At 45.5% G+C, this 16,544-nt stretch overlaps 1 protein-coding gene across 3 annotated transcripts; it reads right to left on the reverse strand.

The window, feature by feature from the left end:
* Positions 1-1,806: 1,806 nt before the first annotated feature.
* LOC110513016 (alpha-2-macroglobulin-like) lies at positions 1,807-15,548 on the reverse strand. 3 transcript variants are annotated; one of them, XM_036973864.1, is made up of 37 exons: positions 15,441-15,548; positions 14,810-14,897; positions 14,445-14,625; positions 13,907-14,063; positions 13,314-13,366; positions 12,959-12,979; positions 12,535-12,700; positions 12,362-12,446; positions 11,421-11,571; positions 11,199-11,319; positions 10,643-10,752; positions 10,360-10,533; positions 9,340-9,573; positions 8,884-8,950; positions 8,664-8,806; positions 8,381-8,530; positions 7,893-8,045; positions 7,667-7,754; positions 7,332-7,482; positions 6,850-7,075; positions 6,641-6,767; positions 6,420-6,541; positions 6,274-6,325; positions 6,113-6,196; positions 5,828-6,004; positions 5,266-5,341; positions 4,936-5,092; positions 4,781-4,855; positions 4,116-4,278; positions 3,653-3,843; positions 3,181-3,396; positions 2,914-3,038; positions 2,636-2,726; positions 2,461-2,529; positions 2,214-2,316; positions 2,052-2,105; positions 1,807-1,918 (listed from the first exon to the last, which is right to left on the reverse strand). In XM_036973864.1, exons 2-36 carry the CDS (start codon positions 14,893-14,895, stop codon positions 2,065-2,067), a joined length of 4,386 nt encoding a protein of 1,461 aa, XP_036829759.1. In that variant the 5' UTR covers positions 14,896-14,897; positions 15,441-15,548; the 3' UTR covers positions 1,807-1,918; positions 2,052-2,064. The 3 variants fall into 3 exon arrangements, with proteins under 3 accessions (XP_036829759.1, XP_036829758.1, XP_036829757.1); XM_036973863.1 differs by having other exon boundaries at positions 7,332-7,479; positions 8,664-8,809; positions 15,441-15,547; XM_036973862.1 differs by having other exon boundaries at positions 8,664-8,809; positions 15,441-15,547.
* Positions 15,549-16,544: the final 996 nt, after the last annotated feature.

Below are 16,544 nucleotides of genomic sequence, written 5' to 3' on the forward strand. Positions count from 1 at the left end.
CCACTGCCTTACTGGAGCCAACTGACAGTCAGGGTCCTAATCTGAGTTTACGGGTAGAAAACACTTGATATCATTGCACCCGTAACAGTGACCACTGAAGTGGGTTGATATTATCCATTAATATACATGCAACAACTTCAATGATTTTTAGAGTTACAGGGTCATAAGGAAAGCAGTCAACTGAAGTAAGAGGCCCTGATCTATGGATGACATGTGACTGGGCAGGGGCGCAGTCATGGGAGAGCTTGGGCCCACCCACTGAGCCAGACCCCCCCCCCCATGAAAAGGCTTTACCTCAACCAGAAATACTCCAGTTTCATCAGCTGTCCAGGTGGCTGGTCTCAGACGATGCTGCAGGTGAAGCCGGATGTGGAGTTCCTGGGCTGGCAGGATTACAATTCCTGGTCGTGAGGCGGGTTGGAAGTACTGGCAAATTCTTTACAAATGACTTTGATGCGGGAAACATTAGAGAAATGACTCAATCTGGCAACAGCTCTGGCAGACATTTCTGCAGTCAGCATGCCAATTGCGCGCGCCCTCAATTTGACAGCTGTGGCATTGCGACAAATGCACATTTCAGTGCGGCCTCATTGTCCTCAGCACAAGGTTAACGTGTCATCAGCCCCACCCGTCAAGTGGATGGATAACCTTGGAAAAGTCAAAATGCTCAAATTTGTGCACAATTTGAGAGCTTTCTTTGTGCATATGGGACATTAATGGGATCTTTCATTTCATCTCATGAAACATGGGAACAATTCACATGGTGATATTTGTGTTCACTATTGTTGAAGAATTGCCGAGTACTGTCTAATGAAGAGGGCTAGCTAAATCTTCTGAACCGAAACATCTGGTATTGTACCGCTGTCAAAAGTAGAGTAATTACTTAGTTTACTGTACATGCTGAGCTGTCAGTCAACCCAGAACATGGTCTTTTCTGTCCCATTGTCAGGTCATAAACACTGCTTTTCACAGCTACTCTTAATCCCAGTATGTTTGCATACTAAAGTCTATGAACGAGATGCGAGTCGTTGTCAGTAGGGCTCTACAGTATCTGTTGGTTCATCAGTGTTGTCAGTAGGGCTCGAGTATCTGTTGGGTCGTCAGTAGGGCTCTAGAGTATCTGTTGGGTCGTCAGTGTTGTCAGTAGGGCTCTAGAGTATCTGTTGGGTCGTCAGTGTTGTCAGTAGGGCTCTAGAGTATCTGTTGGGTCGTCAGTGTTGTCAGTAGGGCTGTAGAGTATATGTTGGGTCGTCAGTGTTGTCAGTAGGGCTCTAGAGTATCTGTTGGGTCGTCAGTGTTGTCAGTAGGGCTCTAGAGTATCTGTTGGGTCGTCAGTGTTGTCAGTAGGGCTCTAGAGTATCTGTTGGGTCGTCAGTGTTGTCAGTAGGGCTCTAGAGTATATGTTGGGTCGTCAGTGTTGTCAGTAGGGCTCTAGAGTATCTGTTGGGTCGTCAGTCTCATTGATTTGTGAGGCGTTTACCACCACATCCTGCCCTGCCTTGTCCACACCATTCATCAGGAGATCACAGTAAGACATGTCATTAAGTGGTAATATGTCCTGGCCCATTCCCTGATGAGAAGCAGGCCTTCACAACTACAGGCGTCCATGTCACAGACTGAGGAACAGAAGAGATGAGAACCCAACATCTACACCTTTGTACAGTTGGCGACCCTGATTAACAGCACAGATGGAAACTACACCTCCAGAGAGCTGCTCTGTTTACTGGACCCAATCACATTGCTTAATGTACCCCAGGATGAACACCACTGCCTCAATATTCACCTCACTGATCAGAGACAAAAGGCTCCAGAAAAGGGTTTTAATGAAACACTTTATTTCCAGATCCATAGTTTTACTTCAGCACTTGAAAGACGTCTCAAGGGTTGCAGGTGTGACATCAATGTCATCTTCTTCCATCTGTCGAGGAGCAAAGACATTTAATGAATCCTTTAGCAAACTGACCAACATTTAGATTAAAGGAAGACTGGCTCCCTAAATCATGTATAGTACACAATTCATCACCAATAACTCCAGATTTCAAGTAGCTCACCAGCTTGGAACCCCTAGTTGCAAGGGAAGACGTATTCTGTCTCAGCCTGGTCACCTGTAACCGTAAGACAGCTTCGTCTCAGTAAATGAAAACAACTTGACCAAATGTTCCTCAGAAGAGGGTAAAAATAACGTTTTGGGGAGGGTTAGTAGAGTAACTTACTTGGCTGGTAGTAGTCATAGATCTTGACCACTGCTGGCTTTAGATTCTGTACTGGGAACTCCTGTATGATGTCCAGGGTGATGTGGAAAGGAAGTGATGTCAGCTGTTGGGAGAAAAACAAACAAACGGGTCATTAAATGATCAAAGCAGAAGTTACTGTACATCAAAATATATTATGTTTAAATGAAGCCCATTATATGAAGTGCCATGTGAATGGTTTCAGACTGATAGATGGTTTTCACCTCACCTCTGTCAAGTACATTAACACATGGTCATCTTTGATATCAACACGATCCACTTGACTTGAACCCCTCAGCTGTGAAGACAAGTCATTGATATCGCATGAACAAAGAACCGTCATCCTTAAACAAAGGGACACAGACGAGGCAAGACCTCCATGGATAAAGGTCCCAACAACTCACCCTCCCCAAAGAGTCTGGATCTGGAGAAAACCCAGAGAGCATTTTCAAATCCACTATAATCATATTGGTGGTGAGCTCCTTTCCATGATATCTGAGAAAGATGATTGACAGCTGATTTTTTTATCCATAAAGACCAGATAAGCATTCTGACTGATCCAAGCCGAGGTACCAACTAGGTCAATATACACAGGTATACCAAAACTAATTCATTTGGGTCAAACCCATTCTGCAGGTCACACATTTACTAGAATTCATACAAATATGTCCTTCATTCTGACCGAGACTGGAGCTTCAGCGTGACTCTGGGTCTCAAAGACTTCCTGTTGCAGTCCACCTCTGGAGTCACCTGGATACTGAGCGTTGTGCTTCTGGTAGGACTAGGGACGTTGTAGCGGAGCACCACCTGGGATAGAGAAGAGGAAGTCAGGGAAACCATCCTGTCCGAATACAAACATTTTATGAGCCAGAAGAAACAGCTTCCCTGTACTGTGTATTAAAGGGCATCTTGCGCCACAGGACTGGAGGAGAGATGTGTTTTCACTGACCTGCACTGAGGCACAAGCACTGCCCTGCACTTCAACGCTGTACTTCCCTTCTGTGTCCTGCAGCGCCCTCTCCTGGTACAGAAGCTTGTTGTTTTGGTTCACATGGAAGAGGCACCGGTCCCCACTGGGAGACCTGACCGTCACTGTGCTGGCTCCTCCTCTACTGAACACCCTGGTGGAGTAGAGAGCCAGGGCCTGGAGGGCCACCACCGTGTCCTAGACATGCACACCACAGGACAATCAGTTCAAAATGAAAAGAGACCATTTTAAAAGGGTTGAATATTTCTCACATTGAACAGTTGCTAAAGTGACTAAATCCCAATTCCAGCCATTACGATGATGGTTTCTAGGCTCTATCAGTGGAAGGGAGCCTCACCAGGTTGGACATGAAGAACACATGCCCTGTGGTCTGATACGAGTCAATGTTTGTACTAGTGCACCATTTCAGACCACTGGTGTTTAGAAAGTATACCTGGGTGGAAGAGAAGCCTCCGTAGGCGTTCTGCTGCCTCACCAGCCACCTGACGATGCGGGAGGCGTAGCCCAGGTCAGAGGTCGACCGAGAAGAGGCACTGAGGGACGCCAGCAGAACGTAGGAGCTGATCTCCACCTCCAGGGAGGGCGAGGTCTCAGAGGAGGACTGGGACCAGTGCAGGAGACCCCCTGAGGGTTGAGGAGCACACACCAGAATAAGGACTAGCTTATTCATCCTAATACAGACTACACAATACAAAGTTCTGACCTCCCCAATTCATGTCCAAAACATTTTTTAGGAGCAAGAGTTTTTTTTTTCTTCTTAACAATAATTTAAAATTAATCATTTTATTGGGCCTCTCTGGAGTGCCAGATGGTCTGAGGGTTTGCACTTTTAGGAGTACTCCATTATCCAGGCATGCTCAATCAAGGCAAGACAGCGCTACCAGGATATAGCTCACCCTCTTGAAATGAGATGGTGTCGAGGTGCTGCAGAAGCCGGGCCCGTGTCTCCATGTCACCTGCCAGGGTGAAGGTGTAGGCCAGCAGAGCAGTAGCGTAGGTGTTGGACAAATCACTGGTGGAGTTCTTCAGGCAAGACAAGCTGTGGTCCACAACAGGATCCTAGAGCACAGAATGACAGCAGCACATTAAAAGCCAGCCTGGTCCCAGATCAGTTTGGACTGGGTTCCATTCAACTTGCTGTTCTGGGGCCTCAGGCAGTTCAAATTGTTGATTAGGGAACACTTTTTGCTGAGGAACGGGATTGTTTTTCCTTGTAGATTTTATTACATTTGTAAAAGGTATATGCAGAGGTCCCCTACTAAAGAGGCATGGCACTCTAAAAATAAAGCTGGAAAAAAAAAAAGACACCACCAACAGATCTGGGACCAGACTAGAGCACATTTCCTTTCTCACTTTACAGTAGCATACGGAGCCTAATATCAGTAGTAACAGATCTAAGCCCATTCTTTGTTATTTCATAGGCTACTTGCAGAGAAATGACTTCACTACATCGTAGAAGCTGTAAATGGCAGTTGATGTAAGACAGATTTCATACAGGAGGCTGAATGAGTTGCCTGTAATGACGGTGTGAGAAATGGTTCCATGGAGTGAAGCTACTTACCGTCACGGACATGTTGAGCTCCAGCATTGAAGCAGTGATGTAAGCCGTCAGTGTGACTTCATCCGTCACTCCACCCTAGAAAACAATGTCAAGACACCAACTGTATCTAGCCTGTTGAAATCAAACTACAACCTGTTTATTAGCAATATAAATACCTTAATTCTGTTGTTCAAGAGCTTCCCTAAAGTTCTGAAACAGCCACGTTGGCCTTGTTGACGTTCCAACCAAGTCTTGGATTGCTCCATCGTTGCCGGGTCAACATAGATGAAAGACTGGGCTTTGCCAAAGGATCTCAAGACAAAAGCAGTCAGCCTGAAGAAAGAAGTGGATTCATTTAAAAGCCCTGACATCATATCGTCAAGCTCCAAGTCATGACATCACACACGTCAGCTGTCCTATCCAGCGTCTCCATGCCAGAGATGCCATTTAATTGGTCAATACGTCATTGAAACTACCAGTGGGTGAAAAACAAGCCAAGTACTCACCAGGTGTTCCCCAAGCCTTGTCCAAACGTGCTGTACGCACCATCAGCATTCTTGTAGTTCAGCTGCCTTTGGTAACCTGCCGGTGGGTTATCATCATCAACGGTGACCAAGCGCTTGTTCTATTCCCAGAGTTGTGCCCCAAACGGCTCCCTATATATCAGGGCTCTCCAACCCTGTTCATGGAGAGCTACCCTCCAACCAAGTTGTAATTAACCCCCATTCAACCAGCTAATTATTAGAAGGGGAGCGAGATTAGGGTTGGAGTGAACCTACATACAGGACAGTAACAAGGTTGGAGAGTCCTGCCCTATGTAAGGAATAGGGTGCTATGAGACAGTGTCAATATTCTACCATCAAATGACTTCAGTAGAAAACCATGTGTTGGGTCAGTGATGTTAAGACATTGAGATCATCTGTCATGCAGCTCCGCTGTTACCATGACAGCAGGGTACACCGTGGAGAAACACTTTAAAATAGAAAACGAAATCCTCTAATTGGACAAATCCAGCCCGGTTTGTGGATTTGGCATCTAATCAAGACAGATTTGAAGGGACTCTCCTACCACTAGTGAGGAACTTGGTAGCCTTTTCTAGGATGGCTGGCGTGAGCTGCTCTGTGTTCCTCAGGTACTCCAGGATGTAGATATTGGGGGAGAGCAGGGCCATATTCTGCTCCCCACACCCATACGGCATCTGCAACAGTCCATCCAGGTTGTTGAGGGCCCGACCCAGGATGTCCCCTACAGAGAAACAAGGGACTTCTGTTACAGACTGTCCTCTTCTGCAAACAGCAGCATCGTCACTGGAGAAGGTTCGTCTTCCCACCACAACACAATGGTTTATTTTACCCAGAACCGAGAGGGAAATCCTAGCAGAGCCATCCACCACATTCTGGGGAAGTTGCAGTTCCACCTCCTCCGTCAGAGCTTCTCCTGTGGACACAAAGAGGAGCTGAATGAAGATGATCACATCAACCACCGTGAACATTCAACGTTGATTCATTACTGACCAGTAGGACACAGCAACCAGTTGTAGGTGTGGCTCTTCTCTGTTCCCTCAGCCTGGAGGAGGAGAGGGATTCATTTCAGAGGCAGTTCCACTAGACAGTATCTGTGCTACCTAACGTTAGTTCTCCCACAGCGGTAGACTACATACCTTCACCAGCAGGCTCCGTGTGACTGTGTCAACGCGTCCTCTCTCCGGTACGTTCACAACCCCGTTGTCACACTCAGTCTGGGACCGGACAGCCGCCGCACTAACAGACACGTTCAAAACCCCTACACACAGGACAGCGCAGGTTACACAACATCCAATACGGTGACAGTACACAACTCAGGTTGACATCCATTCTGCCGTTTGAACAGATGAAGACTAACCCAGGACAGAGGGGGCCATTGTCCAACTGAAGGTCTTTCGTCCATTGGCACACAAGCACGAGGAGTCCTGGACATCACGCAAGGGTGTGAGAGTGTAGTCTGAGGAAAGAGCTGGAGTCACAGAAACCTGCCAAAGAGGAGCACGGGGTAAGATAACGTGGAACGACACACAATACAACTCAAGAAACCATCCTTGTGCAGCGTCGTACCATGATGCACTTGGAGAGGTAGTTAAACACAGTGGCCTTCAGCTCAAAGTGCTCTCCCCGGATGACTGAGTAGGGCAGGGTGAGCTCCAGGAAGAAGGGCTGGAAGACCGTGAGCTCCACCAGAGGAGCCAGACCGAAGCCACTGGGGGCCAGGCAGAAGACCTCAGTCTCCCAGGTGGTGATGGTGTCTGGGACTGTCAGGGGGACATCTAGAGATCCAGACTCCCTGGAATACAGAGGTCAGAGTTCAAACAGAAAGCCACCACGTGTCTAATAGACAAGGACTAATTTCAGTTTGTTGTTACAAATGCATTTAAGCTTTATCTAACCAGGGACACCCATTGAGGTCAAAGGGTCTTTCCTAAGAGAAAGCTGACCTACAGTTTACAGAGGTTCAGGTTCCTAATCTACACCACTGTTTGGATATGAGGCAAGAGCTAAGAGGGCTTTCAGAGGTCAGCCTCACTCTGCAGAGCACTTACCCAACTTCCACAAGGTCCCAAATCCATGTCTCAGGGAAGAATGTACGGACCGTCTGTATGGGTGGCGGAGGTGGAGCGGCAAGTCCACCAGCCACAGCCATTTCAAGTCTAGGACCCGCTGATCCAGGCCTAGCCATTAGGCTGTAAGCTACTACCAACACAAAACATGGCCATTAGTGTCAAGTTAAAAATGGACTGAATGCTGCTGGGCTCAGTGAGTGCATGCAGTGTTTAGACCAGTTTAACCAGGCTTTGTTATTCTAGCAAATGGTCATCCATAACCCAAGATTCATTAGACTTGGCAATGAGAATAAGGGTTGGTAAGGACATCTCACCATAGGAGCGATAGTACTGGTTCCCCTGGTAACTGAGGCAGGAAGGTACTCTTATATCCAGGTTAGTCGCTAGCTTCAATCCCAGTGTCTAGAAAAAGCAGAACCAATTTAGTAATAAAAGTCAGTTTGTCATTCTATTAAGTTTAACACATTGTAACAGTATGGTGACTGATTCTTCCCAGAAAGAAGAGGCTTCAAGTTGAGAAAACAGGGCAGAAATATTTACCTGAAAAGCTGCATAAGGATCATTTGTCTGCTCAGACGGTCCATATGGGTGTGGTATTATGGATCTCCTTGGTCTAACACGTAAACATGCTACTGGATCTTCAAGCTCGTAGGGAACATAGGTCGTCTCCTTGACCGGTAGCAAATCAAATATCTGGAAAGGGACAACAGGGAGGTGTGAAATGACCTTGCTCATTGGGGACCAAACAGAACAGACTGAAACGACTACTTGGGGAAACACTCCATTTTGTTGTCCATTGCTAAACGTTTAGAAAGTTGTCCCATCAACAAGGAGGTGCTTTCCTGTTACTGAGAGGCAATAGAAAGTGGGCCTCAAGCCAGAGAATGAGTCCCATCACATTTGATAAAAGCTCCCAACAGTGAACAGATCCACTCCATGTCTGCTGTGGTCACTGGTTGTATTCCCAGCACCACCAAAACAGTAGGCATGGTGGTACCACTGTTGTTCACTTCAGTGAGCTGTGTTACCTTGTCAGCATCCAGCCTCTTCCCTGGCTCCATGATGCCAACACTCTGGTCAACAGCACTGAGCCCACAGAGGGAACCGGGCCGGGCCGAGAGATGCAGGGTGTTCTCCTCCCCTGGGACAGCGTTGGAGGGAGAGAACTCCACCAACACCTGGCAGACACAGATACCATTACTCCAGGTATGATACAGTCTGCATGGAAATACTGGACACCTTTCATAAAAGGACAACAATGTTTGTGATGTACAGTCACTGGGGATATGCCAGAGTCCTCCACACACACACCTTGTTCCTGAAGCATTTCTCAGTGGGGAAGTTCATGCTGTGGGCGATGACAGTCTCACTGGGTAGCATACTGTACACCAGGAGCTGAACCACCGGCGCCATCTCTGGGACCACTGCCAACGTCAAGGTGACGTCACCCTCGGCTACTGCAACGCAAAGAGCAGGTCACTCATTAAGCACCTTCCAGAACGTTCAGAATCACTTCATGAAACTCACTCACCAGGACTGTCCTGCTGCACAGTAACATTGATGTGTCCATGCTGAACTATGACCCCTCTGGACAAGGCCTGGAGGGAAAGGAAACAGTTCTCAGCAACAGAGTGGAGACGTTGCAACCTGGACTCATGGGGTAGACGTAACACGGTTAACAAATCCACGACTCCCATTAGTATGATACGTTAGCACCTATTCATTTGTGGATGCCCATCATCCATTTCATATAGGTTATGAATTTGCTAAATGTATTATTTATATATTACGAATTCCAATTTGTAACATGAGCAAGGTTGGGTTACAGTGGTTGATTAGGAGTATTGGTGTAGTTTAGGAACATCCTTCCTTTGAAAGTGTCTCGGGAAATGTCTGACATGATCCTGGTCAAAAGGAGTGCAAATAGGAAATATGGTGCTGTTTGAGAGGCACCATGGGTTTGCAGGTTGTTCCTGGTTCTACTCACCAGGTAGAGGACAGCCACAGAGCCCTTTGGGACAGTCTCCCCTACGACGGCATAGCGGATGGTGATCGACACCGCCTGCCCACACGCCAGTGGTTTCTCCACCTTCTGAATAGCCAGGGAGCTGGACGGTTTAATGTCAGGGGCAGCGGGCTGGATCAGCGAGAGTAGGTGTTGCCCTCTGTTGAAATAGGGGACCCTGTATCCTGGGTACTCCACTTGTGGGGCGTCGCTCACCTGGAAAGGAACAAAAGGAATAGTAACTAAAGGCCCAATCCTAAATCAACCCCTAGAGCCCGTCCTATATACAGTGGGGATCTGAGAGGATGACAGGAAGCAATATGGTAACAGATCCACTTTACTTCCACCTAGCCTGTTAGGGTCATGACCTCTGGGAATCGTTTCCCCAACTGTCCTGGGGACCCCAAGCGGTGCACGTTTTGGTTCCCCCGTCACAGGAATGTCAATTCCTATGTGTTCATTAATTAAATGCACTCCGTTTAAGAATGTGTAAGATTCTTATTTGTATAAAATAGACAGGGACCAGTCTTATCAAAATTAGATGACAGTATTTATTCTCGGAGCTCGCTGCCATGAAACCACCAACAGTTTATATACAAAATATGACATCATAGGTTATAAAAGGTCTTTCCTCCTATGACCAGGACAGAACAGGTTCAAAAGTTGATTCCAACCCACTAGCTCGCTCACTCCAGACACTTATCCAGATTCACTTCTGGAATCTTCACCTTCATCCATCACTATTTAAGAGACAGTTCCAGATAATGGAGAACTGTACCTTATCTAAACATCCCAAAGCTAAGTTGAGTCGGTTCAACCATAGGTTAACAACCCTTTTTGCCTGCTTAAAGACCCACAATCCCTTCCTTATGAATTAACATTATTAATCAGATATAATAAAGTTTAATTAGTTATAGTTCTATTTAAGATGTAGATATTGTATAGTCCCAGAGACTGGCATCGATTATAAAGTCTCTCAAACCTGGAAGGAATCATACTTACTACGAGGTTAATATTCTCTTTGGGCAGACTGGTTGTGTTGACGGAGAACCTGGCAATACCACGACTGTCCGTGGTTAGGTTCTGTAGTCGTAGATATGAGGACCAGCCTTTCTCCTCGAACAGGTAGACTAACATGTCAGAGATGGGTGTGTTGTTATATCGAACAGCATTTATCTGAAGAAAAGGGGGGGTTGTACGAATGAAGTGACACCACATACTGGTAGTTCAGGAAGTAGGACAAACCAAGCATCCACAATGCAACAGGAACAACATTTGGACTGACCTTGCCTTCGATAATTGATCCATGCTCATAGATTTGGGGCGTGTCAACAAATGTGAATTCTCCAATCACATAGGAGAGCTCTACATTTCTCTCCTCTGACAGTGTAATACCTGTCAAATGAAAACAAATATGGTATATTTCACAACGCAGAAAGTGAATTGCAGTGCAGCTTCCACAGAACATTAAAACAGCATTATATAAAACCCTGCTGCAGCACCAACGGACAAAAAGCTCTTTCTTACCAACCTTGAGCCAACGCAGAGTAACCCAAACTCAGTTCTGGGACCCCCCCCCCCCCCCGGGTGCACCGTGTAGTTTCTTGCCCTGGCACTACAGCTGATTCAAATCACAACTACATTATGAGATGGTTATTCCAGTCAGCTGTGTAGCGCTCGGGCAAAAACCAAAACATGAACCCAGGGGAAACCCCAGGACAGTTAGGGAACCTGATCTAATGAAACAGCCAACAGTTACGTCGCCATCAGCTGAAGTGAAATGAAGGGTTTTGTATTGAGTCAACATGATGCATCTCATAATGATTGTGATGAGGACTTGCCTGTCCCCTCCTCCTGTACTTCTGCATGGAAACTAAACACGTCTCCCAGCAATTTCTCTCCTGCGTTCTTTGTGAAAAGTGCCATGTTGAAGACATAAGAAGCACAGCCAGTATGGTCCATCTAGGAAAAGCAGGCAGAACCACAAAAACACATTTAAATCCCATTCAAAATGTCATAGGTTGGTAAAAACAGCACTACTCGTTTTAGGAAAGCAGACAGACCTCTATTGACTCTTTGTGGCATGGAGGTGTGTAATCAGGAACTCCTTGTGGATTTCGCTCATCAACTGTTATTGGTATCACTGCATTGTCCACCAAAGGTCGGCACAACTTCACCCCTGCTTTACCAGGTACAGGCTGCCCATACGTGTATCTGATTTCAATTCACAACAAGACAAGTGTCAACTTCCTGCATCCAGTTACCATATTAAAAACGTAAGACCTAAAGGCTTGAAGTCAGGCGTTGAACACGGTCAATGAATCTGGACCTGTATTCATAGAGCCTCAGAACAGGATCAGTTTTAACTATAGATCATAATGAACGAGGTCACATGTCAAGTCTGGGACCTGATCCTAGAACAGCCATCCTAATCTGAGATGCTTTATGACCGAAGAACCAGCTGGTCACGTAAATGCCACTAACAAATCTCAGGGATCCTAGCAGCAGTTGAAGACTTGAGCAGTAGCACTATAGGTCTTCAATTAGCATGGGTCATTAATGCAGACCACATGCATATTTAAATAAGTGTATTTGAGTATCCTCAAATGCATAACAATTTCCAAGTGTATTATCAAATTAAGCTACAGTACTAGCAGAGGCTGCTGCCTACAGACTTGACATCATTGGAATACTAGTCACTAATAATGCTTACATACCTTGCATTACTCATCTCATATGTTTATACTGTATTCTATACCTCTGGCATTGATCATCTATATCGCTGCACCCTCAACATGAACCAAACACGTGTTGTGACCAATACAATGTTATTTACTTGTATTTTCAAATCCTTCATTTGAAATGTGAAAGTTAATGTAATACTTCTAATAGTAGTTGAACCCAGGTCTGCCTTCGCGTAATGAGATAATTAATGACATGTAGTGGAGTTCCACATCACCTTGTAACTACAGTACATTGCAAATCACCAATAGTGTTTACTCACTCTGCACACACTTTCACTTCATACTCCTCTTGAACAACGCTGATCTTGTCAGTGAGGTTCATGTTGATCTCAAACTTGGGCAAAACTACAGATAAAAAGAACAGCAGTGAACTCCAGAACGTTCCGGGATTGTGATGCAACATTACAGAGCATGAAAGAGAAACTCAACCTACCATACTGTTCTACCTTGAAGTTGTGGTAGATTTTCTCTCCACCAATCCACACTACAATGGTATAGGATCCTACAGGGGCTTCAGAGTTCAGGGGGTGAGAAAGCTGCAGAATGTTGCCACTGGATGTAGCGTTGACCCACTGTCCAATCCGGTTGTGATTAACGTCCTGTTGGTTCATAGGAAGGGGCATGTTCAGCAGGACACAACGTTGTGGAAAGTTCACAACAGTATACAGGACAAGGAGTCAGTTCTATCTGCAACATTCATCTACTGAAGAGGGCCCAGATTACACACAACACTGATTGGAAGTATTTAGCCAACTTGTACAGTAGGTGGATATGAGGATCTAGCTAGCAGGGGGAGTCATAATGCTGCAGTCTTTACACTGACAGTCAACATAAAGTTACACCAACAAGGATCTTACCTCAAGTTCCACAATGTTGTACTGTGAAGGGCAAAGACAAGAGATGGGGTCAGGTTTCATTAAGAACTCCAATGCCAAAACAGAGCATCGCTGTCTACAGCTACTAGACAGCTGATTGGCTTGGTCACTTAATGTAAACATCACATGTAGCATTTGCAATTCAATCTCAGGAAAAGATGACCCCATACATTCCAATCTGACCTATATGAATGGAAGCCTCATGTCCTGGCTGGTTGATTGCTGTACATAATACCAGACTGCGTTGTCCATCACAGTATTGTGACACTTCTGCATCTTGGATTGAAATAGTAGACTGAACTAAAATACTATTTTCAAACGTATATTTTCAACTCACCAGCTGATTGACGGGGCTAAAATGGGTATCCAAGGTGACGACTCTAAAAAGCACTGTAAACAGCCAACGACAAGACAAACACAATGAGAATATTAGAAGCATCATTTCAGGCAACTTTCTCAATTCCAAGGATTCCCAGAAATACTGGTTGAGGATTCCCAGCCTGATTCCAGTGTACATATCCTGAGTGAACCCAGGGGGATTTACTGCATCTGCACCACATTCCTGAACAACAAGGCTCTTCAGATGTCTACCGTTTCCCTCTACAATCCTCATAATGCAGGATGTTAGAACAGAGAGGACGGGACCAGACTGGGGAAGAGCTTTGCCAGCAATGATGGGGTTCTTTTCTACACAATTATTGCCTGATGCATTTCAAACAATACTTCCTTCAGATTTCAGTCTGACAGGACTTCATTGTAAAACTGTTATAGCCTCAAATAAACAAAGGGAGCATGGTGGGGTCGTGGATAACTGTTGATGTCAAAATGGGGTCAGGGGCCCAAAAAGGTCAACGCCCCGGAGTAAACCATTACAGAACATTGGCCCGTTTCTTAGCAACCAGACTAAAGGTGTACCGGCTCTAACATTACCCGTTTGTCCTGGTTTGTAGATTGGTTTGTCCGTTTGGATGAACGTCATGGGGCTGTAGGGTTTGATCATGACCCTTCTCTCCTCTGTTGATAGAAATGTTTCTCCTCGAACCTCCACCTTAAAGTTCAGCACTTTGTCGCTCTTCACACGAGGGGCCTGTCAGGGCCGGAAACAGGGACACACGGTGAACAAACGGACCGATAACATAGGACATTCAAATGTGGTGCCGTGTGGCCCAGTTGGTAAGAGCCACTAGCCACTTCAAGGTAGAGCGTTTAACTCCTGCAGGGATCCCATTATGCATTCAGCCTGCTGTAAGTTACATATATAAATGGTCTCAATAGTATATACTAGCATTCAATCAAAACCTGGTACAAATTGGAGCCCGAATCACAGAAAAGTTCTGGTAGGCCACCACTGACATTAACCATAAAATAAGCTGCCATTGCACAAAGAACCTAAGCGATGCATCAAAGCTGAGCAGTACAGTCCACTCTTAATGGAATGGTTCTGGAAGTCCACCAGTGCTGGGCTGACCTGAAACTGGACACAGCGGTGAAACTCTTGGTCAGAACTCTGGTGGAGAAGTCTCTTGTTCTGCCCGTCGGCCATCAGAGATACGGTCATGACCAGGGTCTCGTTGGGCTGCAGAAGGCTGGCACAAAGCTTGGCCTCTGAGCCTGCCTGGATCACTGCAGGAACGGCTACCATGTAAACCCTACAGAGAACACACCCGGCAACAGGAACATCAGTACATCTCTAAACACAAAGCCAGGTGAAATATACAGGGGGATAAAGACCTGCAGAAAGGGGAGATGAAAAATTGCTCTGACAAGAGAACGTTAAACCGAGGACGAGAGAAGCAGGTCTGACCACTAAATTCTAACTGAAGATGGACTTACGGTCTTGGAGTCTCTTGACAGACACAAAGCCAGTGAATGCAGGCAAAGAGGATCCATCTCCAAACCTGAAGCCCAGGAAGAACCATGACTAAAGGAGAAAAATAAACCAACAAGTCTGTTATGACCCAGTATTCCTACTGCACTGTATACAGGTTGTGTCTAGATGGGATACAGATTGCAGGCAATTGTCAAACCAGTTATGACTAGTATTCCTACTAGGAAGACCTGCCTACTGCAAGTTCATTTCCTGTCATTCTACCATTGGGCAAAGAATTTAACAATTGTATGATCAATTTCATGCAATTAATCATTTTTGCCAATGGGCAGAAAGAAGAGGCCAAATGCACTCTTATGTCCGTCAATTCTAGACATTCCCCCATGACTATGCCATTTTAATGATAACTGAGTGAGTGACTAACAAAATCAATGTTAGTCTAGTGTGCATAGTCTATGTTACTAAACACTTTTAGAGTGCATTTGCTATAGCCTGTAAAATATCAGATGAATGTAATTTTTTTTTAAAAAAAATTAAAGTTAAGCGTTAATTTATTAGAAGTTAATCGCCGACCTGTTATGTGAATAATGATTGCACCACAAGTTGCCATAACACCTGTGGTCAAGGGATACTCACCACCGCGATTTGTATATCGATTTAGAAATGAGAAGACTCGGTCACGTCTTCTTAAATATCCTGCAGGTGCGCGGCTAGTTCCGGATTTGTTTTCTAGTTACTAAGCGCGCACACCTGCTGGATATTGAAGACGTTCGATTAAGCTGAACCTGGGTTGCACTTGACCGGGCATAACCGGTAGGGAGGAGCGCCTCTCAAAAGGAACAGTAATCTGCGCTGCCCATTCATAATAGTCAACAAGGCAGCATGGTCCATCGTTCAGGATCATCATCATGTCTTTTCGATAAAATGGTCGAGTTTTCCAATATTGGAAAGGCAGCTAAAGCACATAATGGGGATTTTGTCAACACCGAAAACTTAGGCCAATGACATGCATATGAAACTATCCTAAATCATTACTCCACGTGCTTAACCTTGTTTTGAACCGAATTCGCCTTTGGCGGCACCTGGCTCATGCCGGAAGGCAGCCCGGTTACAAAACGAATGCAATCCCGTATCACCATGTGCAAACTCCTCCCGGGCCTATATAAACCCTGAATTGCTTACACTATTGATGCGTTCGTATCCAAGTGGGAAGTGGGAAATTACCACATAAAACTGGGAAAAATCCACTTGAAATGCAACAACAAAACATTGTTTATAAAAAAAAGCTATCTATACTAAACAAAAATATAAAAATAAATATAAACACAACATGCAACAATTTCAAAGATTTTGCAGAGTAACAGATCATATAAGGAAATCAGTCATCTGAAATTAATTCATTAGGCCCTAATCTATGGATTTCACATAACTGGGCCAGACCCACCCGCTGGGGAGCCAGATCCACCCGCTGGGGAGCCTGGCCCACCCACTGGGAGCCAGACCCACCCGCTGGGGAGCCAGGCCCACCCGCTGGGGAGCCAGGCCCACCCACTGGGAAGCCAGGATCAGCCAATCAGAATTAGTTTTTCCCCACAAAAGAGCTTTATTACAGACAGAAATACTCCTCAGCACTTTACTTCCTGCGTTTATATTTGTGTTCAGTGTATTAATATGGTTTTTGAACACTATAATTGGTTTACATGCATGATGGCTTTACTGTTAGTTTATGTTTTGCACAGC

Source organism: Oncorhynchus mykiss, unplaced genomic scaffold (assembly GCF_013265735.2).
Source record: "Oncorhynchus mykiss isolate Arlee unplaced genomic scaffold, USDA_OmykA_1.1 un_scaffold_341, whole genome shotgun sequence".
In the NCBI taxonomy this organism is placed as follows: domain Eukaryota; kingdom Metazoa; phylum Chordata; class Actinopteri; order Salmoniformes; family Salmonidae; genus Oncorhynchus; species Oncorhynchus mykiss.

Excerpts from the sequence above, each read along its gene's own strand:
- LOC110513016 (XM_036973862.1), bottom strand. The coding sequence starts at position 14,895 with ATGGTTCTTCCTGGGCTTCAGGTTTGGAGATGGATCCTCTTTGCCTGC. Across the intron at positions 12,447-12,534 it reads CTTCAAGGTAGAACAGTATG|TTTTGCCCAAGTTTGAGATC; the intron begins GTAGGTTGAGTT and ends TTTTATCTGTAG. Across the intron at positions 3,039-3,180 it reads GTGCTTGTGCCTCAGTGCAG|GTGGTGCTCCGCTACAACGT; the intron begins GTCAGTGAAAAC and ends TCTCTATCCCAG.